This window comes from Centroberyx gerrardi, chromosome 11, assembly GCF_048128805.1.
Source record: "Centroberyx gerrardi isolate f3 chromosome 11, fCenGer3.hap1.cur.20231027, whole genome shotgun sequence".
Lineage (NCBI taxonomy): Eukaryota > Metazoa > Chordata > Actinopteri > Beryciformes > Berycidae > Centroberyx > Centroberyx gerrardi.
Window position 1 is genome coordinate 22155389 of NC_136007.1, and position 24948 is coordinate 22180336.

The 24948-nt window shown below is 45.9% G+C and overlaps 1 protein-coding gene across 1 annotated transcript in view; it reads left to right on the forward strand.

Moving 5' to 3' along the window:
- The window catches only part of rnf43 (ring finger protein 43), a 75103-nt gene that overhangs the window by 28155 nt on the left and 22000 nt on the right, over positions 1-24948 (forward strand). Inside the window, exon 2 of the mRNA XM_071901758.2 lies at positions 17002-17115. Within this exon, the coding sequence (XP_071757859.1) occupies positions 17002-17115 (114 nt within the window). The remainder of the gene's footprint in view (positions 1-17001; positions 17116-24948) is intronic.

The window sequence follows — 24948 nt, forward strand, 5'->3', positions numbered from 1 at the left end:
GAGCAATGTCAATAAAGGGATTCATAATCACTCGACGATTATATATAGTTTAAGTTTATATGCTGACTCTGGGTTACCAAGAGTGTGGAAAGCTGCTTTGTTGTAGTTAGTTTAGTTCCCCTGATGATCAGATTGGATATATTCAGTGTATTTATTGGCCATTTAGTTCTACCAGTCAAGCTGCAAGTGGTAGACTTTTTGGCAAAATGATAAATCAGGCCCTGTGTGGGAGGTCTAGAGGTTGGGCTAGCCTTCTGCATTAAACGCAAAGAAAATCGCAAGATCCATCGCCACCACTGACAATACCGTCTTCCATTTAATTACCCTGAAAGCAGAGAGCAGGCGAGGCTTGGTGGAGACCTGAGACCTCCCCTCAGCAGAGTAAATCAGCGCCGAGTCACTCTGAGCAGCCCACTTTGAGGAATTAAAAACTCCCATTAAAACAGCCGTCACATGAAAGGCGCCCTGGGGCTACGCAGCGCTGAGTAACGCAACAAGAGAGCCTCTTTTTAGAGTTCTGGTCTTTGTCAAGGAAGTCTTGATGATTTCTTTTCAGCCCACTCTCCTTTAGTGTCTGTGTTCATTTTCCAAACTGTACTGTGAGTTTAGACAGGAAAAGGAGGAAAGAAAAATCAGACTTTTTTGTCATAGCACAACCCCAGGTTCCAGAAGTTTAGCTCAATCAACAAAAAAACAATAACTCTGCACAGATTATGCTTTTGGTACTGTTTATGAGTGTATTAGGGCATTAGGAGTAGGACAGTAGGGCTGATGATATTACACTGTTTTCTTAACCTTATGAATGATGTGTTTTAAAGCCTGTTTGTGTGCCAAGAATCACAGAGCGCCACAGTAGTAGTGATTCCACTTAAGTTGGTGCTGCGGGTGTCTAAGCTTGCATCCAGCTGAACAGTAGAGCTCTGTGCTATCAGGATGACTCACACCAGGCTCGCTCAGTATCACTTGGATGGCAGGCTGGATGACTAAACATCCTCTCAAATCACCTATGTCTGCTGGCATTCGGTTAGCTGTTCGTTTTAGGCTATGGGGCTAGTCTGGATGCTGAAATGTATAGGGGGACACACCCATAGCTTTCTTCATGTTTTATGAGTATTAGACGGAATTAAGTCCTTAGCAATTACTCAGCTCATTGAGACCCATGAGTCACACCTCCATGCAGGCAGATTAAATAAATTAAGCAAAATAAAAGGTAGAGCAGGAAACGGCAACAGTAAACACTGCGTGTGTTTTTGTTGCTACAAGTTGAAATCGCGCACAATGAATGGTCATGAGGCTGTTTGTCACATTGGAGGAATTGTTTGAGTGCTTTTCATAATGTTGACTTAGTCACCAATAAGTTATCAATCTTGTCTGTTGATTCTACCATCCATAGTACATAGTAGTGCAGTTTTAAGAACCATACTGGCAGTAAAAATAAAGATGATAACATACACATTCAAAATTGCATCACCTTCCACAACTTGGATCCCATTGACCTTGTTCCCACCGCAGCCATTTTGGATACCTGGGGTGGAAAAGTGTTGTTTCAACACTTAAGTGACTTCAGATACACTTAACAGTTATCAAATTAGCTAGCAATCTTGGGAACAACTACAACAACTGCTTGAATTTAGCAGGAAGGTTTACTAGCCAGTTTGCTACCAGCTAGCTACCTAGGCTTGATTCTGGTAGCTAGCACAAACTATATCCCTCCCATATCTTAGATCAGTGGGGAATCTGTGAAATGATAAGTATTTGTCCAATTTACGACATAATGTTTTTCTTATTACTTTCAGACAATAACTTTCATAAGTTACAGAAAATCCAGGACAAGTTGCACACAGTAGGAATATTTTTTTTGTTGGATATGGTGGCTGAAATTTGTATTTGATACTTTTTGGGCACCAGCCGAAAATCATTCAGTAAGCCAGTACTCGCTCCTGTTTTTACAACTTCTGACCTAAACTGGAAGTGACATTTTAAACTATGTGAATTAAAGGGGCCTTGCCCTACATTATAACAACAAAGCCACAGAATGGAAAAATGGCCTGTGGATACTGTAAAGAGAGTTGCCATGATCAAATTGAGCTGAAAAAAAGTGGGTGTTTTCCTTTCCTTTATTGTTACCTTTCAACACACAGCCAGATGTTAAACATTAGCACGGTGCCCAGAAGAGGTTGTTTTGACCTGTTTAACTAAAGCATTTAATGTTGATGCACTGCCCCCCTATCCACCGCTCTGTTATTTTACCATTATGCTGCAATGATAAACAGGCGTGGATGGGAATGGGAGGGATGTGACAATTGGGAGGTGATGACTGGTCTCAAAGGTCAGGGTCGCAGTCGGTTGGGCTGTGATGTGGTTTACCAGCAGAGAGCCGGGGCTTGCTGCAGCGTGGCTGAGTGGCAGCTGGCCTTTGCCACACAGCGCCGGCTCCTCCAAGGGACGGGCCTGTGAAGCTGGTTCTGATTTGTGGCCCACCCACGTGGCGCAGCTTGAATGGACTTAATGCTGTGCTTTCCCTCAATCGTTATCATTTCCCTGCCAGGAGTTTAATTTTATGCGGTTATTTACTGCGGTCTACAGTAAAGTTCCACTGGCTTTTTTTCTCTTCTCCTTCTTTCCGCCGGGTGCAGGTGTGTGTGCACTAGACCGAGGAGATGTGTTGGCTTGTCTACAAAGGCTCCAACATAAAAATGGATCAGGAATTTCTGGTTCCACTTTATACTGAGTCCCTCCCCTCACAAAGCAATAAATGGCACAAACCAACCCCCTAACCCACCCACAGCTACAGGAAGAGGTGATGAAAAGTTACTGCCACATTGATGTTGTCGCCTCCCCACACTGCTTGTTTGTACTCGGAGAACATTACTTTCCGGTGGTCTTCAATTAGTACTAAACTTTTATGACTTTTATGATAAATTGGACAGTATGTATGAACAGCCTGACACGGGGCTTAAGTGCCGTAGGCCGTTCAGTAGAGGAACTTGACTCGGATGACAGTTAATAGACAACTGCAGGACTGTCAGCATTGTGGACTCTGCAGTTGTCTCGACAGGAGTCTCGAGTCTCCTTTCATGTCATATGAGGTCACCCTCTTTTGTGTCCACTCCCTTACCCTCTCACACACCTTCACGAGCTCTATAGCATAGGCATTGTACACATACACACACCTCAGCTCACATACATACACACACACACACACAGAGCCACAGAGACTCACAGAGGCCCGTAGTCCCCACGCCCTGCGGGCCAGAGGAAGGAGCCCCGGCAGAGGAAGTGTAAGGGTCTAATGTGAGCCTGCTGAGTGACTCTGGAAGGAGAGCGGATCAGGTTGCAGGGCCAGCCGGGTCTTCATTGTGAAGATGAGTTGAGCTGTCTCGGTGAATGGGCCTTGTCTCCGCCAGTAGGGTCCTGTTTGTGTCGTAGACCCCTGGACCTGCCCCGAGGCGCTAGCTGCAATATGCTACAGCCGAGGTTTGAATTCCATCGTATTCCACAGGAATCTCATTCATGAACTCTAGACTGAAAGATATATTGGACATAATAATGATTGAAATGTGTATTTTAACCGGGATTTTGGCCATTGTTTAAGGATGAATGTGAGAGCAAATATGTCATGTGGCTAACATCACAGCTATGATCTGGTCACAATCATGATCCACAGGCCGTAGGTCACAGCTGTGATGTTAGCCACCATTATTCATAACTGCTTAAAGAGTTGGTTAAAGCTGACAAGCTTGGTTTTTGAGAACTACTTCAAAAGTAGAATTGCCACATCTGTGATAAACATTCGGTTTCTGTTAGAATAGATGTCTTGTTTCATACCAGTTGCCATTTTTACAAAATTATATAAATAACTAATTTAAACAAACAATGCAAATGGTCTATGAACACAGTGCTTTGTTATGTTATATTGGATAACATTTAGATTGATAACATCCCAGGTGGAAAATCCCAGGTCTCTCAGCTAATCATTTTGCCTTGCTGGAATTTAGTGAAGTAGAGTGACCATAATAATGCCAATTATGATATTTATTTGATATTAAATATGTATCAATTGATGCCTTGCTATGCAGCTTTACTCCACCTCATAGACCCGTGTCTGCCATCTGCAGGATGTGACTGCATTGTGAGTAATGTCTCTGTGTGAACCCAGCCCCCCTAGTGGCAGTCTACTGCTGTTTACGTGCTCAAGGCTGGCTGGCCCCGCCAGCAGAATAGTAGACAAGGGACGTGCCATTGAGGATTGCCAACTCTCTCTGTGTCTGTGAGTGATGGCTTAGGCTACCGTCCAGAGCCAGTGGGTTAGCCGCAATATTAGAAAACAAGGGAGTGCCAGCGATAAATCTAGCCCTAAAGACGAGGCAAGGACAGAAAGGGGAATGTTTTGGTGGGACCCAGAAGAAAGGACTCAGGAGTGAAGAGAGTGACCCCATGAAGAGCACAGATTGAAATAAATATTCCAGCAGGAAATGACTTAAGGAGCTCCCTGGATCTCTCCCCAGACTGGTTTAGTCATTTGCCAGAGGCTAGAAGACAGCAGCAAAGTAAGAAAGGCCCACTCTCTGTCAGCGACATACCATCTCTCTTTTCTTCCGAGGACACTACATCGAGGATTCAGAACCTCTGTTTACGGTGAAACACAGCCAACGATAGTAAAAAAGAAACGCACGCGAAACACACACAAAACACGGCCGCGGCCCGAGTCTGTGTGTGATTGAGAGGCCTTCCTCTCTGTCCCTGCCAAGAATCTGCTGAAAAACAGCAATGTTTTGTCCCCAGGCCCAGAGCTCGCAGGTTAGGAGGAGGGGAGGTGAAGGCGTGCCTGAAATGGCCAGACTGCTGCCGGGGGTTTCTGTACCTTCGCCTCCTGACCAAGGTCTCTCTCACTGTGGGAGCCTTGGTGGAGCGGTGCCTACTTGTGGTATCGGCCAGCCACGTAAATCACAGACAGACTGTCCCTGCTGAAGAGATTTATCTAGTGGGTACCAGAATACCCTGGAAGACCTGCCCTGCCAGGCAGCACAAGTGCCAATTAAAAACCTTCGCCATGATATGACAGCGCAGCAGTGATGACAGGCCGCGCTCTGTTCCGGGCTCCCCTACCTTTCATCCCGCAGAATGCAGAAGGGGAGCGGAAGACTGCTGAAAGGCTTTTAGAGTAGGAAGTACCATAATGTCGCCGCTGCGGTAGAACGGCGCCTTGTGTTTTGTTGTCTGAGGCAGATCGAGTCTGGCTCAATACGCTCAACATGAGCTTTCCCTTCTGTAATTATGTGCCAAATATATTTTAATGAGGAATGATGTTTAAATAAATGTCATTTGCGCAAAAGCCATTTTGTTCTCTTGGTGCCTTTCGGAGGATATTTTGGATGCCGCCTGCGCTCCCCTATCCACTTAAATAGGATTTTTCCACTGGCGCCTAGATCGGGCTAGGTGAACGCTGCGGGGTTCAGTCGTCGGGCTCGGGGCGGCGTGCTGACGCTCAAAGACGCTCGGGCTCTTCCTACTGAGATGGCACGGCTCTGTGAAAATGGAAGCCCTCCAATCGCAGACAGCAGCAGCCCCGGCTCCACTTTACTCCGTGTTAGTGTCTGTGTGTGTACAGTGTGCAGTACTGTTAGTATGTGGGAGGAGTGATTTATGTGTATATACGTTGTAGAGACTTTTATGTGTGTATATGGGGATACGGCGAGCCTTTCGTGTCAGCGGTGCGAGTGTCGGAGCAGGCGGATGTTACCATGCGGCCCTCTGTCGCCACTATTTAAGACTTCCATCATTGAAGATAAGCACTGTTTTTCATCCGCTTAATAGGCCGGGCTGTTGGAGGATCCTCTAATCCTGCCTTCAATTAAGCCAAAGTGGCCCGGAGAGTGGTTGTGATATAAGACTCGGCCTGACGTTCGCTCACACAGTCTCTCTCTCACACACACACACACACACACAGGTCGTGGTGGTAAGAGAGAGTGGTGTTCCAGAGGGCAGCAGTGTTTACCTGCCCACTTCAGTGGATTCCTCAGCCGGCCGGCTCAGACAGAGGGCAGAGGCTCCGGTGCCTGCGTGTCTACTGTCTACACTGGAGACATTCTTAGCCTGATATCACTGCCGCGCGCTCAACAAAGATGTTGAAAGGCCATATTGAAACAAGACTAGGAGTGGAGCGGGGGGGGGGGGGGGGGGGGGGGAAGCAGCAGCAAAGGAGGGAGGGAGGAGAGATAGATAGACTCGCCTCATAAAATCCGCTGTCGTCAGCGGGCCGGAAGCCTTGATGTATCGTGCGTGCAGAGGGGAGAGCAGGTGTGAGCTTCTGTATATGTGCGTGTGTGTGAGTGTGAGTGTGTGTGACTGTGGGGTGTATGTGTGCAGGCATGTGCGTGGGTGCATGTGTGTTCGCATGTGTTGAAGCGGGCGAATGCATCTGTGTTGGAGTAATAAATAGAGTGTGTGTTCTGGTCTGGGGGTGAAAATGCAGCGGACGTATCAGCGCACGCTCGTGTTTTGCGAGGGTGGGCTTGTTTAAAGGAGAATATACATTTTGCTTTTTTTTTATCCTGCTATCTTGGTTAATCGCACAGCAATAAAGCGCGTGTATGTGTGTGAGTGTGTTGTGTGTGTGTGTGTGTAGCGACTTCAAAGCGGCGTGGCAGCATTCTCCCGGCCCGGCCTGTTTACACTGCTCAGTGGAGTCTGCATTCCTCTGTCTCATTTTTCCATGGCATTCCAAGAGGAGCTCCATGCTCCTGGCGGTGTGCCGAAGCCTCAGCGCCGTTCCCCCCCACTACCCCACCAGCCCCCACCCCTACCCCATGCATACATACATACATCCATACTGTACATACACACACTTCTTTACACACACACTGTACGCTCCACTTGGCCGTTAAAAGGAGACAGGACCCAGCCGGGACCGGAACAGCGCAGGGGGGAAGAGGAGCGCGCAGAACATGCAGCACCCTCAGCAGGGCACCTTTAGGAGAGGAGGAGGGAGGAGGGAAGGGAAGGGATCACATGCATCGCGGCACCACAGGAGGACAGGAGGTTCAAGCCCCGCTAGCCTCCCCTCCCTCCCCTATTCTTCCCTTCTCCTCCCCGCAGCGTCTCCCCTACTTCTCTTCCCCCCCCCCCCCCGATAGATTCAGGTGCAGACGCACAAATGTCGACTCTGCGTCTCAGCGACGTTGGATAGAAACATCTGCGCTGGTATGTCTTGAAAAGCTCTCAGCACATTCTCCGAGCATAAATCAGGCCGCTTCAACGCCTGCCTTAAAGCAAAAGTGAAATATGGCGGTGAAAAAAGAAAACAATTATGCTGCCAATTACAAGGTGTGTTGCAAGCAGGCGGCGGCCACATCAGAGAGGCTCCCTGCTGGTGTGTTTGTGAGTATTTACTGCTGTGTTGCTAAGGATGCGGTGTGTACGTGCGTGTGTGTGTGTGTGTGTCTGTGTGTGTGTGTCTGTGTGTGTGTGTGTCTGTGTGCGCGCCCGGGCCATATGGTCACATAAACATTTGTGAAGAATAAAAATAACATGGAAAAGCCCTTAATTTAGTTGTTGTGTTTACTTGCCCTCTGCCTTTATGACTGCATTTCTCCTACATCGGCCACAGGTGATTATGGGATTCCCTGTGGGGTGGAGTGGAGTGGAGGGATGGTGGCAGAGCCTGAGTCAGACAGAATGACATCTAATCTGTGGAGAAATATGGTTTCAACCCAGTTTGATGTGTTTTTTCCCCACAAGTTCCTCCCCTTAATTAAATTCCCTTAAACATGTCTCACCGCCGTTAAGTTAGAGAGTTAGAGATCTTCCATGACAGAATGCTATCTAATGAGAGCTGCACTGCAAAAAATATCAGGCTTAAAAAGGGATCTTTAAGTCTTATTTTTTTTATATACTAGTGGAGTAATCTGCCTTTCGCTGCCTTGTTGACACTTGGAAACGCTCTGGAAAATTCACTTTTTTTTTTAGATTTTAAGACTGAACATGACACTAAATGACTTGTTAGGATGGAAATTTTTTGTAGTGCACATACAGTGTACATACTTTGTGGCAGATGTTAAAAGAATCACCCCTAAAGAAAGAGGAAGCCAGTAGGTTAAGTCATTTTTAACTGTCATTTGTTCTGAGCTGAGGCTGGAGAGGCCTGGAAGGGTATTTCAGAAAAATGGTTTTATGTTGTTAACCCAAACCCACAGATTCAATAAACCAGATAACTGAGCTTTGTATTTCTTCCCAGCCCAGTTAATCCAGATCTGAGTCGTGTTTAGCAGCCAACAGGTGAACCATTCAGCTGGCAGGAGAGACGGACAACAATATGATCCATACTGTAAATCAAATGCTAGATCTTCGATTAAAATCAGTGCCGTCTTTATATAACAACATTTATATACATGTGCTCACTTATAAATCCTATGAGAAAAGCTGCTCTTTGCATTTTTCAATATCACTGATGTTCCACTTTTCTTTTGTTAGGCACTGTTGGCAAAAATTTGTGAAAAATAGTCAATAATGCTTCGTCACCAACAATTTACGATAATGAAATATATTAAAATATGATGACGAATGGGAAAAGATGTAAGTTAGTTGCTTACTTCAAAGAGTGTCTCCTTTCATGCACTTTATTAATTCATTTCAAATGAATATTCATATTAAGCAATGCATGTTGCCTCAAGGCTGTGATCACATTTAGCAAAAGGCACTGCAGTCAAGCTCATATGTCTAGTTAGTGTTCTCTCCAAGTCTCCTAGAGGTGAATTTACCTGCCCTGTAGCAGGTCAGACCTGAAGATATTGTTACTATACTGATTACTCGCATTGTGCAGCTGACATAGCTGGATATGAAATACCTCCCTGGTCGTATGCTGTGAGTACAGCAGAAACCCGATCTATCTGTGAGATTTGCAGAATACTGAATTATGTTTGAATCCCTGCCTAACTAATGACTTTCCTGACCTGAGAGACAGAAAATGTTGCTCAGAAAAGAAAGACGATCTGTCTTCATTCAGTCCACAGCTAATTTACTGTTGTATTTAAATGACGGTTTAGCACCTTTACTTCCCAGAGTTTGGTGTTTGCCGTGTGTTTCTATATGTAGTCTTCCGCATCAGGAGTTTCAGGCTCTCCCTTTCCTCACACAGCGCTTTGTGAAGGAAGAAAAATTCCACGGGCTGCATATGCTCGCCGTACAGTGGTGCTCACTTTCAGCCTATGAGCTGGCTGTAGGGTTTTAAGCTTTATGAGCTTGACGGGAAGAACAGTTGGAAATCTGGAACAGCGAGAGGAGGAGGGGGAGAGAGAAAAATGGCTCCCTCTCATATACCATATTAAACTTTGCCCCCTCTTAAACAGCATATTGCTACAAAAGGGAAAGGGTGGTGGGTGGGTTTGGGGGGGGGGAGCAAAGTAGCGCATCTCCAAATGAAAGGGGGTATTAAAAACACTCCCGACAGCCCACCATTTTTTATTTTATGTGGAAGTGTGTAAAAAAGGCACCTGTCTCTCGTTAAAGGGAAGCACATTGAAACCCTGCTCTGGTGTCATCTCCCATACTGTCTGCGGAGAGCGTGTCTTCTTCAATTTTATACAGCAGTTTTATTTTGGACGTTGGTTGGAACTGATCTAGGGTCAGCTCATATTTCCAGACCCTTATCTTTGTCCATAACAACCTCAGCAAGAGTGCAGGTCCTGCACCAGTTGCTAAATTTTCCCCAAAGACACCTACAGCTATTCTGTATTTGCTAATTGATTTGAGATCAGTTTGTCATGCAAAAGCCATATGTGACCCATGGACAGTTTGTGGGAAGAAGTTTGTTGGGTTTTTCATAGCCTATTGATCTTTGTATTCATAGCTCTAAAATGGTATATTACATTATAGTCAATAAATGATTGACTCCAAATCCAAAGGCAAAGCTGTTTGCGGACAGACCATCCTTCTGCTTCTTATACTGGAGCCTTTTCCATGTGGTCGCTTCCCCTCTCACTCTCATTCTGTCTGTCTCTTTCTCTTTCTCATACAATTTGTAGTTTCCTTCTGCGAAAACCCCTTCCTCGCTGTCCCAGCTAATCTCTTTCCACGTAGCTGACCTGAAGTTCCTAACTACGAGTGACTGACACATTGAAAAGTGTGGGTTTTCTCCGTGACTGATGTTGTGGAACCTGAGAGAGTCTGAGAGCAGGCCCCGCAGGCCGGGGACCGGCCGGAGGAAGCCTGGAGGACGTGTGGATGTGGCCCCTGTGTCTACTGGGAAGAAGGATCGCTGCAACACTAACAAACTCCTGGGTTACCACGCCAGTGACTTGTTATGACAGGGAAGCGCTGTGTTTATGTTTAACTCAGAGCTTTGAAATGTATAGCCTAGCGCGGGCCCGAGGCTGATGGAGTGGCTCTGGTTGTTGGTGGTGTGTATGCGGAGGTGTGTGTATACATGCGAGCGCGTGCGTATGTGTAACCAAGGGTTTAGAACCTGTGGATGAAGTGTGGAAAGGGCACAGGCCCCCATCTGCATGCTGTTTCCATGGCGATCTTCATGTGATTGACCCACTTTGGCTTTTGAGTGGCTTCGAGTGCCTTGCCACCGGACATGAGAGAAAGTGGAGAGTGGTCATCCCACTGTGTTGATAATGATAATGTAACAATGTATCATTTTATTGTTTGGGAATCCCACCCAGAGGTCAGAGGTCAGATCAGCTACAGAACAGCACCCATGGAGCTGGTAGGGACCCAGTGTGTTGCTCACGGACACTTCAGCGGGCGGGTGCTTGCCAACATGGGGGTTTGAATTTGGATTTTCCAGTTGAAGAGTGGTCTCCTTGCTCACTATACCATGCTGCAGCTTCTCACTTTATACCTCTCACAACACTATCCATTCTTATGGCCTTTAATACGTACAGTCCCACTCAACTGGTCACTAGCAGGAGGAAGTTTGTAATATTTGGTCCGTTGCAATGTGCATAGATTCTCTTTCACTTGTCTCAAATGTCACTTTCTGTGAAACATCAGACTTTCAACAATAGTGCTTTGTAATTTTGTTGAGTAAACGTAGCAATAAGGGTAACTGTCTAACCCGCCGCTGCCCATCATTTGATGTTTTTCTCCTGTGCACGTGTGTGGGTGTGTGTGCATGTGGGTGTGTTGTCACACATTGGGCTTTGGACTTAGAAGGCAGGTCAGTAGTGCTGTAGGCAGGGTGTGTCCCTCTGACTGTCCATGCAGTCTTTTGATCTAAAACCTCCTGTATATCCTGTTGGACTATCTCTACAATGTGTCTCTGTTGAAGACCCACCCACACAGAGCCACAGGCTGTCAGGGGATAGCTGACTAAGGTGCAACTGTCACAGAGAATCAGCACACTGCTGCATGCACATACTACAACTATAGCATCATAAGCAGATTTAGATGTGTAAAGCCGCTTTCACATATGGCACAATAACTCCACTGCTGCGCTGTAAAACTGTATTATTTTCAATGGCTCGCGCCACACATGAAGGAATATCCGCTGCGACGATCAAAGCGCGGGTGTGGTGCTGCATCCAGCCCGGCACCCTGGTGCTCAAAGTTCAACCTAGGTCAGCCTAGTTTGCGTGATGAAACCCTTGTCTCATAGAAACAAGAGATGTAGCCGGTCAGGAAGGGAAAGAAAATAGAAGAAAAATTGATTTTAGCAGTATCAGAATTTCCTGAACACAATTGTATACAACAGAAGTCTGAAGCTGTATAGGGAGTACGGTGGAAAAACTCCCTCCTGGAAGCATGTGTGTAATCAAGTGGGCATACCAGGTGTGTTTTAATTAGCAGCGGACATTAGTGATCTATGACCACTCAATGTTATATTTTTATATCAAGTATATTTCAACTACATTGGATGTTATAATTTCCTAGGCATATTCTACATCTAGCAAGAAGAAGAGAATGGCTTTTCTTCCCGGTTCTTGAAAACTGCCTATTTTTCTCATGCTACCCCGAGTTACTCAAGAGTTGTGCTGCGCCAAGCGGCAAGTGCCAAGCAAACCGTATCCTAAAGACCAAAAATAAAAATAAAATAAAGCATTCATTCCCTCATCTGACATCCCACCAGTTTAAGTAGTCGGTAGGGGTAACATCATTTAGAGACAACATTCAAGCTCAGCCTCCTTTCTTTAAGCCCAACTCCTTCTCTTCCCACTCGAGCTTCTTTCTTCAGTTTCTAATCCCTTTTATAGAGCAGAGAGACAGTCTGACTGGCCTGGAGATGGAGGGAAGCACTCCTACTTAAAGAAAGCGCCCGGGCAAATTTGGGGCTGGTGGTAATTATTTGGGCCTCATTATGGGATCACGTTTCCCCGAGTCATTCTCTGCGGTAACCGTTACTGGATATGGGGCTGACACTGTCAATAAAGCGGGGAGGAAAGATGACACGCCTTTTGTTTTGACAGGACCAAAGCAGCAAGGCCTCCTGTTCGTTTGCATTTGCAAAGAGAGGAGAGGCGCGGGCCACAGAAGAGCCCACTTTTCCAGATGCCTCGATAGAGAGAGACCCTCTTGCTCTCACTCTGCTCCCCCTGGCAGCGGGCGGCAAACCAGCGTCGCTGTCATATTGGCCTTTCATGAAGACCCACTTAGTGTGGGTCATGAGATACAAGCCTGTTTGATTGAGGAGTGTGGTATGACAGTGTTTATCTATGTCATCTATGGCACTGGGAGTTGGACCGCAGCGTTGTGTGTAGAAGCCAGCGCCGCTTGATTATTGGTCCAAGGAAGGATATGACATTTGAGACGAGGATCAGTGCCTTGGCCCGCCTGAAGTAACCCCCGAAGTTGAGACACACACTCCTGCACCCGACGCTGTGTTGAGCTCCTTACCTCCCCTGCAGGACCTCTGCCTGCTGCCGCTGTTTGAACCAACAGATTAATAGTAGACACACACTCATGTACGTTCACATGCAAGCACATGCTCAGCTGCCTCTAGCAACAATACATAGCTGCACTCTCACTCATTAACCCACGCTGTTACACAAACTCTCCCACACTAATGATAGGTAGCCGTTTGAAACCGGCAGACATATCGCTCGCTGATGTGTTTCCCAGGTACCATTGTTGCCAGGGACAGGAAGTTCAGGCAGTTCGAAGCAAGTGTTGGTGTCTGAACTCGTCCTCTCGCCTCAGACTCCCATCGGCCAGCGCAGAGGAAAAACAACAGATAGACGCACGCTGCTCCCAAATGCTGTCTGACTTTCTCGCTCTCCCAGCCTGCACGGAAGATTCTGACCCAGTGAATGTGTTTGTGTGTGTGTGTGTGTGCGTAGACCAGGTGTGTGTTTAATGGCGGAGTCTCACCCTGCAGCCGGGCCTGTTTGGACCAGGCTGAGTGTGAGAGAAAGTGAGAGAGAGAGAGAGAGAGAGAGAGACAAAGAGACTCCATGAGATTGAAGAGCGCAGATCTGGGAGGCTGAGTCACTCACTAAAGAAGTGGGTCAGAACCCAGGCAACAGATAGTATGTGTATTTATGTGTATTTATCTGTGTGTGTGTGTGTGTGTGTGTGTGTGTGTGCGCGTGTGTGTGTGCAAGCTTGCATGGGGCAGGGTTCATTGAATTCTTCCTTGATATGCACTAACCTGGCAGGCTCTGCAGGCCTTGGGGCAGCGCTCCATTGAAAAAGCCTCTTCCCTTCCTCACCCCCAATCTTGATTTACAGTATATGATGGAATAATCACATACTCTGCAGATATATTTCTTTCATCTCCCACTAAACCAATCGGCTTGATTTTGATCATGTTGCGTAGTATTTCGCTCCAGCGAGTCCGTGGGTCTCCAGAAGCCCCGAGAGCGGAGCAGCTGGTAATTGAGGGGTAGAGGTTGATGAGAGGTGCAAGCTCTTTTTGCTTTCCCCCCTCTAACACACACTGACATAACTGCCTGGGCCCGGTTCCCTGCTGGCAGCAGATGAACTAGAAAGCTCTCTTGCTGATTATTGGCAGATGAAAAAAGAAGATCCGCAGGGCTAAGCGAGGGAAAAAAAAATATTATTGACTTCTCACCGCAGCTACTATTTATTTTCCCCTTTTTCTGTCCATGTATTTGTTTTTGAGGCTGTTAGATTCTTGCCTTGGAATATTTTTGGGGTAGACTTTGATTGAGCCGGAGAGGAATGCCTTTAATCGCGGCTACAAAGGAGCGGAGGGACATGTCCCCGTCAGTGTTGCAACAGATCTAGACAGATGAGGAGGAGGAGGAGGAATGGAGGAGTGAGCATTGTTAACAGTCTGAGGGGAACTGTTTGCGTGCCCTGTGGTTTCTAGTCCCTGTGAAATGGAGACTCAGTGATTTGGTTTCCCAGGCCCCTTTTTCTCAGGGCCTTACAAAAACCAAATGAAGACGTTTCAGTCTGTCCTGGTTGCCATTTATAGTTCAGCGGCAGCGTGTTTCTAAGTGGTAGATGGCACCAATGGTGGCATATGGAGAGTGTTCACAGCCATTTGATTGTAAGTGCTGTGGGCATATCTAAAATAGAAGATAATGCTTAGCCTTGTCAACGATGCAAAACATAGACACTGTGACCAACAAGATGGTTGCCTTCAGTGCCTCGCTCTCAGAGAATCACAGCAAACTGAAACCAGCAGCTCCTCTCACAACCCAGTCGTTTGGCTCCGCTCTGGCATTATTATCTGCTTTATTAGTTATGATTGAACAACCTATTCATGAACATGTTTAACATAGCGAGATCCACTTACAGCATGATCAGTTGAGATAAAAGGTGCAAACAGGCACAATAAAAGCAGATTCTAAAGACTGAATATAGTTATTTTTTTGAACATTTCCTCCAAATCCTATAGCCAAAAAGGAGCAGAGGTCATGGCATCAGTGAAGTAGGAGTCATTAAGGGTTTTTTATTTTCTTTCTTTTTCTTTGTTAAGGGCCAAGTTCTACTATAGGCCTCTAATTTGGGCCTAGTAAATGCGGACTGGTAAAGCAGCTGGCAGTGTAGCATGCAGGCCAGGCCAGGCTAAGGGTTCATGCTCTCTTGCTGCCTGCCTTCCTGCCTGAAGAGTCGCTGCCTTCCTGTTGCGAGGGTCTGAAAGCATTACATACCCCCCATGATGAGAATATCAAGTATATTAAATACTCGTTTTTCTTTGGATTAGGAGTTCTCTCTTTTCCCCTCACTGCGGCTTCAGAATGTATGGATGTGTTTCCAGCTGTTTTAGTGTGTGTGTGTGTGTGTGTGTGTGTGTGTGTGTGTGTGCGTGTGTGTTTGCGAGTACAGTTCACCCCGTCCTCTCCAACAATACCCTGCCTCTCTAAAGAAAGATATAATAATGATATATGTATGTGTAATAGGCATTTGGGCTGGCGGTAGTTCTTAATAGTAGTAGTAGTAGTTCTGTAATCTTTAATCATTCATGTTGTTGTTTTGTTTGCACTGCCAACACTCCATAGTCCATAGTATCATATTAATCATTTGTGGTATGTGAATGCAGCGCCTTCCTCTTTATTTTGGAACCCCACCCATGTATGAGGTGGTCTGCAGGGGATGTTTTTCCCTCTCTCTCCCTCTCTCTTTCTTTCTCCCTCTCTCTCTCCTTGCCCCCTACTCCGTCATTCTTTTCTCTTTCTCTCCTCTTCTCTGTTCTCTCTCTCTCTCTCTCTCTCTCTCTCTCTCTCTCTCTCTCTCTCCCTCTCCCTCTCCCTCTCCCTGACAGACATGCACCAGCCCTTTGCAACGCATTACGTCAATCCCCCTGGACCGGGGTGCCAGCTGTTGATGTCACCCTTGGGTCTTTTTAATTTAGGGATTTCCGTTGGGTGAGATGAGGGGGAGTCCCATGACCTCAGCCCACAGCCACATGAAGAGGCCCACCGGGGCTGGGCTGGGCCGAACCAGACCGGGACGGGACAGGGTGGGACCACCCCACTGGGTTGTGTGGGTGAGAGGAGCGATTGGGTGCTGCAGGGTGATGCAGGAGGTCTATGAGCTCTCTATCAGCGATGGGTGCTCCGCTGCCCCGGTTAATGTCACGTGACTAAGTTAGTGATGTGTGGTGGTGCTCAAGGAGTGGTCTTCTCCCTCCTGGACTGTCGTGCAGCTCCTCCAACCCGTGACAGCATGTCTGTGACTTGCAAACACCACTGCTGTTCCTTGAGCTCTTAAATACAGCCTTTCAGCAGCTATTTCCTCCCTTTCAGAGGGGATCAAATGTTCCAACCAAAGACTATCTCTCATTCGCTCAGTCCTCAAGGCTTTGAATGGGAGTGAACATCACCATCCATGTAATTGATTTTGTAGGGTGCCTGACTTGCCTGACCTCTCGATATCAACTGGGTAAGGTTGAAACAAAGGAAACGCCTTAGTTCAACACATAAAGGCTTCCATCAGTGACTGTGTTTCTCTAATGGTGTGGAAACCGGCTGTAGGTCCTCTGTCTAGACTTGGTCTTTTGAAAGTGTTGTCTTCAACATATATTTTGTCTTGCTCTTGCTCTTGGTCCAGTCTTGGATATCTTTGGCTATTAGGTCACTTATTTCTGCCCGAAATCCAAAATTACTGATGGTTACATCCTGTGGTTTTAGTGTGTATGACTAAGTGGGAAGTTGAACAGATAGATGTCAGTGCCATCTGCTTTTCAAGTCTCACTGGTTTACAACTACAGTTTTCTTTCTGTATTGGTCCTAGCTGGGGTCTTAGGAACCACCAGTGTGATCAGCTGATTTTGTTTTAATCTTTGAATCATTTCAAATTACAGCTCTGTTTGAAACTTCTGGTGGTGCACGACCTCAGGCACGACTCCAGTGCGCCCAGTCATTTTGTCTTCAAATGTGTCATTTTGACCACACACACTCCATCACGTCCGTTTCCACGTGAACCATCTCTCTTCTCTTATCTCTTTAAATATTTTTTTTTCCCTGCATCAATACGTCAAATCCTCATTCAGCACAATATGTACTGCATTCTCCTTAATAATGTAAAGTATTAGATGCTAACCTGTCTCTCTCTCTCTCTGTCTGTCCCTTCCTATCTTTTTTCCAGTATCACCCTCTGTCTCTGTGCAACACAAGTGAGGATGAGCGACAAGAGAGTGACTTCATCACCATTGTTAAGCTGGAGCGCAGGGTGCCCCGCTGTCTGCCACTGCTCGACAAGGTAGGATCACACGCACACACACACACACACACACACACACACACACACACCATTTGATATGGTTCATGCATGTACAGTATGTTGTATGTTTTTCTCCACCTGGAGCCCTAGTTGAACCTCATGAGAAATTACCCTCTCTTCGACCCCTTCTCCTTTAAACGGAGCATCAGACAGATACACCTTCCTGCAAGTCTTTTCTCCAGCACCCCATCCCCTCTTGGACCCAGACTTTAAAGGGAAGATGGTTTAGAGGGGAATACTTGGCAGGAGGTTAGTGTGTTGTTCAGGACAGTGGCCATGGATGTGATCTTTCAGAGCAAGGGCCCGGACGGGAGGGGGTGGGCTTAGCTCACTGCTGCTATGTAGCGGTGGCAGTGAGCCCTGGCTCTGGATGTGAGGCTTTCAAGCCCCAGCTGTCACTGGTCCTATCCCAGCCAGCCAGCTGGCCAGAACCAGACACTTGGTGCTCTCCATTTCTGCTTCCCTCTAATATGAACGCAGCCAGAGCTCCATAGATTCCACCCACATCAGTTTAGATGTATGTGTTACTGCAATGGAGTTGACCTAAATCCCCCTTGCGTTTAAGTATTCTACCATACACTGGCTGGCATAGCCTGACTTTAAAGTAGTGTGATTTAAAACTGTCGCTATTTTTTCCGAGTTTTTCAAGTGGTGACAAATGAGCAGGCAGGAGTATAGTTACGCGACTGCCTTTTTTTAGGCTGTGTTTTCTTTTCCCCTAATTTAAAGCCATGTTTAGGAGCTGCCCGCCGTGGCGACGATGTAGAGACATTCCCACACTTGCCCGGTCCTTTCTTCCTCCTCCTGTTGCTCCTTCAGTGGGAACCAAACCAACGGGCAAGGGGGGAAGAGGGCTGTCACTCAAGGCTGACTCCAAACAATTTTGATTAAAGCCTTAATGGCAACACTGTGTTGTCCCCTAAACAACATGGTCTCTCCCTCATGCAAAAGCGCCCTTGAACAAAAGGCTGTTGCTTCCGAGTGCTTTCTCCCTCCCAGCAGATAGCCTTTGAGATCAGGAGAAGCGAAGGAGGGAGGGAGAAGGGGGGGGTCTGCCTTGTTGTTTTGGTCGGCTGGAAAGTATGTGTTGCAATAAACTCCACTCCAGCCACCTGCATCCTTGTTTCCTTAGCGAGATTCAAAGCTTTCGGCTGTGGTGGATTTACTGGGGATTCATCATGCAGCTGCTGAAGAGTTTGCAGTCGGCCTTTTAAAGAGGATGGATCAAATGGTTTGGATGTGCAGTGGTGGGTCAGCCGTGGCCTCTGGATGGAGCTTGTTTACAGTTTAGTCTGACTATAGCCAACCCCACTGATCTATAGATACTCCAACGGCCACAGAGGGCTCATGTTGCACCACATACGGCTCAGAATAGACCATAAAGCAAACAAAGTGAAGCTCAAAACCTTGGGGGATAAGGTTTCATTGTTATCCTTTGTTTTTATTTTGGTTTTTCCGAGGTTCCTATCCCCGGAGACATCGCGAATACGAGGGATGTGCCAGATTCCTTTCCTGATTTGCGGTGACTTTTCACTCAAGTGTCCTCTAATGCTCTTTATTCTACTGCTGGGATCGCACAGTTCCTCTGAAAGGGTTTGAAGGACAGCGCCAAAGGGATTCCAAATGAAACTACAATCAGAGTTTATGTCTTAGGGACGGTCTCTGATGTAGTTAACACCGTTTTGACAGTGCAGGACATCTTCAAATAAAAAGTAAAATAGCAGACATGATGCACACATTCTCCAGATGCCCACAATAAGAAGTGGTGCTCTGGGTATGCTGGGGTTAAACCATCGCCCTCTCCTGGTACAGCCTGCATTACTGGCCATCTTTCATATTCACACACTTCACTGGGACCATCAGCAGTTTTTTAAGGCTACTTCAGTGAAATTTTAAGTTGAAGTAAGTCCATATCAATCCTACAATACTTAGATAATAAATCTTAGAAGGATACTATACAAATATCACAGCAAAATTGTAAGTCCCTGAAGGAATATTATATTGACACAATAGGAGATAAAAAAAAAAACTACCATGAAGTACAATAAGGGCACTATAAACTCAATATTGGGTACCACAGACACACTATAAATTCCTATAGGAATATTATAGGAATATTATTATAAAATTATAAAATCCTTAACTTCTTAGTTACATTTGCATGCATATCATTAAGGTTTTGTGCATGTCCCAAAATTGTTGCCCACACCAAATAGTAATTTATTTTGATGGTCCTTGTTATTAAGGACCTTCTTTTATTAGTATAAATTAGTATTATCAATCATGAGAGGTGAAACATCACAATGTTGGTGTTTGACTATAATGATGCTGTTTGACTGATACCATTGTAATAACACAGTTTATATATAACACACTTTTTTTTACACATGTAAAAGCATTGATACATCCTAAAAAAGTTACCCAGGAAAAAGTCAAACATAGGAAACAACTCCTTGAGTGTAGCTTAACTAAAAAAAAAATATGACGGTAAGTAGAGATCTAGCAGTTAGCACTCTCTATGCAAATGTCTGAATCAGGATTCCTCCACGGCTTTAGTGGTTTTCTCTGCATCATTAAACAACACAACACAAGCAGAGGCCGCTGGTTTCCCCTTCCAGCATGTTGTAATAGGAGAGATCATGGGTAGGAAAGGTAGTCCTAGTCTAACGTTAATACAAAGCTTACTGTCTCTGAATCAATTGTGTAAACTGCATGGACGAGAAATGATAATGTTCCAACTATAGCGGTTCCAGTGTTCTTGCTGGAGACGGCGAGCTGCCTTTCTCCCACACAAACTGCAGCTCAGTGAAGCACCATCAATAAGAGGCCATCCTTTTGTGAAAACAGCTCTTACAGTGACTGAGTCTTTGGCCCGTGTCTGAACTTGTTGACTCCCATAAAAAGCCTTGCTTATTGATTCTGCTCCTCTTAGATGAAAAGGTTTTTGGCCCAATTGTGCAGTAATCCTGTTTTCTTTAACTGGGGTTTTCAAAACGCTGAGTACTCTGTGTGTGCGTGTATATACTGTATATGTGTGTGTGTGTGTGTGTGTGTGTGTGTGTGTGTGTGTGTGTATTTTTACTACGAAAGAGGTACCCACGCATAGGTGTTTAGAACAGCACATGTAAAAGCTTTTATGAACTGGCAACAGGTTGAATCACTATTGTGTTATATCAATCAGCAATAGAGAGGAGCAAAACAGGCATTTATTTGTATGAAAATGTCACAGATCATTACTTTAAATCTAAGGACCAAACATTTCTGCCAACTAGCTTAACTGCTTGAAAAATCTGTCACCCCAATTGTGAAAACTACTCCGGATGGTCAAATTGGGCCAAAAATCTTAACAGTAGTCTTCCAGTGTGACCCAGGCTTTAGGTTCAGGAAGAGTAGTCCCAGTGACAGGAAGTGCTAGAAAACAAGGGAAACCCGTTAAGGGAGGAATAAATCACGGCCCGCGTGACAGTGTTTTTGTCTCCTTCTCTCTGATTGTCTGTGGGGGGTGACACTGACCTCAGGCTGTTCCTGCCTGGTGTTTTTTAGCATAGGCAGGGGCTGGAAACGCATGGCCTGCCTTTGGCCCGTCTTCCTCCGGTAGCAGAGTCAAACGTCTCCAGTTCACCGGAGACGAGTCGGGGAGGAGGAGCGCGGGAGAACATCTGGAAAAAGGGGGCTATTTCGGCTTTTGAGAGTAAATGCAAAAAGCAGCAGGTACACAATGGACATTTCGGCCGGTATGAAATGCGTCAGTGTGAGCAGACTTCTGGGCCGGCTTTGATTTCTCTCCCAAGAAAATCCATTAGTTGCTCGTCTGTGCCAGACAGTTGCACAGTTGTCTTCAAAGGCATGAACTGTCCGACTCTGTTTCTTTCAAATGTGGACTTCTGTCACTGACAGTGACCTTGGCCCTGCCTTGCCAATAGGCTGGCCAGGCCCATGGACCTCTCACATCATTTTATGCAACTTTGATTCTTTTTTGAAATCTTTGGAGCATAGCCTACTGAAAAACAAACAAAAAACACTTACCACAGAATTCTGACTGTTTCAGTTATGGGATGAGCCGTAAATCACTGTATAAAACGTTAGAAAACCACATGGGGACATTTCAAAATCTGTTTTTCAGTTTTCACTCTTCTGAAGCGAGGGGTCAAGGAATGAGCCCTTTCTTCCTGGCATCCCGAGGGCCATATTCCTTCTGCGCCTTGTCAGATAGGTTTACATCGCTTTGATCACTTCGTCTTGAAGGCAATTGCTTCGACCGTGATGTAGAACTAGCTTTGGGGCTACTCAACCTAGCTCTGCACATACAGTACCTGCCAACCTTTCTATCAAGCAGCGCTCAGTTTGAATGGACTGAGTGATTACTACCGTGCTGCTCTGACAAACGGCCCAAATATTTCCCCTGCTTTTACCTGGGACTGTTCAGAGACTCTGTTTTGCTTCCTACCTTAGGCACTGCATGCCATCCATTCTCTCTGTAGAAACGGCAGGATTAATAGACGAGCTAACCGCCTCCCTCTGTATGTGTGTGTGTTTGACCCTGATGACACAGTCTTTTCCCTCCTGTTTCCTCTGTTGCTAAAGTTAGGCACCGTCTTAGCTCACCATATCAAAGCGTAGACACCCTAACTCAGTAGGAAGTACTTAGCTTTGAGTCCAGCTCTGTCCTCATAACACCAGCCTAATGACTGCCTCTTCCTTTCAGACAAAGCACTCATTATGCCGCTTTCTGTCCCGATAATGTCACCTATGTTGTAGTTTGGTTAGTCCACATAGCCTGACAATTAGGCTTGTATCATTTATTTTGTCTGAAATATTCTTGACTGTTACTGTGGAGGTGTTTTCCCGACCCAGTGCCCTCTCTGCGTCTCTCTCGTTCCTTCCATAATGTTTACAGGCTGATATTATCAGGGAAGCCACGCTCACAGGGCTTTTGATAAAGCAAAACAATGGGAACCTTTGTCGGGCCGTTCCCCCATCCACCATCCCACATACACTCACACACACAAGCAGAGTTACACACCCCCGGCAAACAGTGTTAACATCAGCCTCAGTCCCCTTTCCTTCAGTGTGTAGGAGTGGGGTTTTTTCCTGTGGTTTTGTGACCGAGGTGGTGCTGGTAATGGTGGCGTGCGTTTGTGCCTGTGTGCATGTGTGTGTACGTCTGTGGCAGAAGACTGACCTGGACACCAACTTTAAATCAAACCTTGCTGATATGTACCTCTATGGATCTAACTTCTGATTCTATACAGAGAGCTCTAACAGTGGTTTTGACAGGAATTGTATTTGCATGGGTGCTTGATGTGATTGCTCCCTGGCAGGGTTAGGGTTAAATTAACACCTGCCAAGCACCAACTGCCAGTAAAATTGTCTTTGGCAGATATCAGTCACCCCCACCCGCCACAGTGGCCGTTAACTTTTTGAGACGATAATATTTGAATGCATTGGTTATATGCAGTCTTTGGTCTTTGCCTGTTTTTAGACTTTGTCCCGGATGTTGATGGAGAGGTCGGTCACAATACTTCTCCACCTTTTAAATTAAGTGCTCAACTGTGACACATTAGAAAGTGATAATGTAATGTTATGTGCTTTAAATAGTTTTACTGGGACCTTGTAACTTGTAAGTAACACCAAAGCACGTTTATGAACATTTCTGTAGATGTAGCACAGCTGGCAGCTGATGAAGAGCTCAGTGGCCACTAAACTTGCTTCTTCCTTTCATGTTTGCACTGGCTAACTAGCATGATCATAGATAACTAGCTAGCACTTGGCTGTGATTAACTACTAGCATGCTAAATAGCTACTATCGCTCGGATAGTCTCATGTAGCCAGACGTTAAGTCCCGCGAGCATATAAGACTGTTGCCAAGTCTAGGTAGGTCTAGGTAAAAACATCTATCAAGTCATTCTACACATAAATGTACCATCTAGTCCTGCCTCACAACTGACTGACTGACTGACTGACTGAAGTCACGCTGCATCTCTTCTTTGCTTATATTTGTACTCTGCTAGAGAAGTGTTATATAAAATTGGATAATGTGACACTGCCATGATTAGAGATTCCGCCATGTTGGATTTTCAAAACAGCATTTATTGGCCAGCCATGCAGATTTGCAGGTCAGAGTTCACCACACGTGAACTCTAAGCGAACGCGAAGGGGTGACATTACTTCGCAACTGGAAATGCTATTTTTTATTTGCCTTTCACATGGTTTTCAATGGAAGTGATTAAGCAGCTGAATCAGAGGCAAAGTACATTTTCGCATGCTTTGGATAGTATTTGAGTAAAAATACCACCAAAATACTTTACTCTACCACCAATAAAGGACCAATGTTGTTGGTAGAGTTTCAGAGTGAAAATCAGCAGCCAGTTGTCATGGATCTCCATGAAGCATCTGCTGTGTTAGAAGTACAAGGCCAGGAAAACAGGGTGATAAGTCTTCCGTTGTCGTCACACAGACCGGAGAGCGCATTCCCATGGGACAACAGATATTCTGGACAAGGAAGAGCCTGGAGCGGCGGGAATGTTATCCCGCCACCAAAATATACCTTAGGTTGCTGTTAGTTAATCTGAGCGTGTCTATGAGGTTTTGTAGACATTCAATATGATCTTGGTAGGAATGTCTCAAGATTTTGTACTATGTTGAGGTACAGCTAGTTGCTGTATCGATATGCCCCTACTCTACTGTGTTGTCGATGTTGATGCTCTCCCTTCACCGCCTGAGTGGGAAGCACACTACACTGTAGCACAATAAAGTACAATTGTCTGCTTGTGGCAGCCGAGGTCCCACAGACACTGGGCTCAAGCAAAGAATAGTCTAAATCTACTTTAATCGCTGTGTCCAAATAAGCAGTAAGCCTCCATTCAGCAGCCCAGTGATGTGTGGCCCAGCCCTCAGCCCTGGGGCTGCACTGAGTGGTGAATAAACATATCCCCAGCATGAATAGAAAGAAAAGTCCTCTCCAGCCTGTCATTGCTTTATTTAATTACAGATTTGAACTTTTTTTGTGATGAGATGTTCTTTTTTTTTCTCTCTCTCCTTCCCTCTCTGCTAGAGCTAGGAATAATAGAGTTTTTCTATATTTCATGTTGAAGCTGGGGCTTTTCCTGCTACTTCAAGCTTTACCTGGGTCTGCCGACTCACCAGTTATGCAAGGGGTGGGGTTTGACTTGAAGGGGGAAAACCTGGACCCTGCTGAGGTGACCAACTGGTTATGAGGAGAGTTCATAGACATGGCGGGTGGGGGGGGGGGGGTAGATGTACTGTACTGTGGTGTGCTTTAACACAAGCGCTGTGCAACTGGAGGATTAGCCGGCATAGGAGCAAGCCTTTATCACCGGGGGAGACCTTTCACAGAGAGGCTTGCCTTTGTGAGAGGCTCCACAATGAGAGGAATACTTCAGGTTTCCCTCCTCAATGAGGAAAGTGCATTCCTCCTTTTGTCACCACTTCAAAAACAAGTGGTGTGCTTTGCATTTCGCAGTCATGTGTGGTTTTGCAGCGGTGGTTTTGTCGACCTGAGTGGAAAAAAAAGGATGGAAAACAAACACTTCCAATGTACGTATTCTGAATTTAATTTGTCTATTCAGGTGAGCAGGTGGGATTCAGAGGACTGCGTAGTTGTAGAAATCCCAGTGGATGGATGGATTAGTTCTTCTTGCCTCAGAGGTTGGTGGGGTTGGTTGGTGGTATTTTGTTGACCTCTGGAGCGAAGGGATGAGTCTACAGAAGGGTATGTGGGAATGGAGGGGATTGTGGTTGAGGTCGACCTGATGCTAAGGACAGGCCAGTGGAAGGGCATTTATGGGTTTT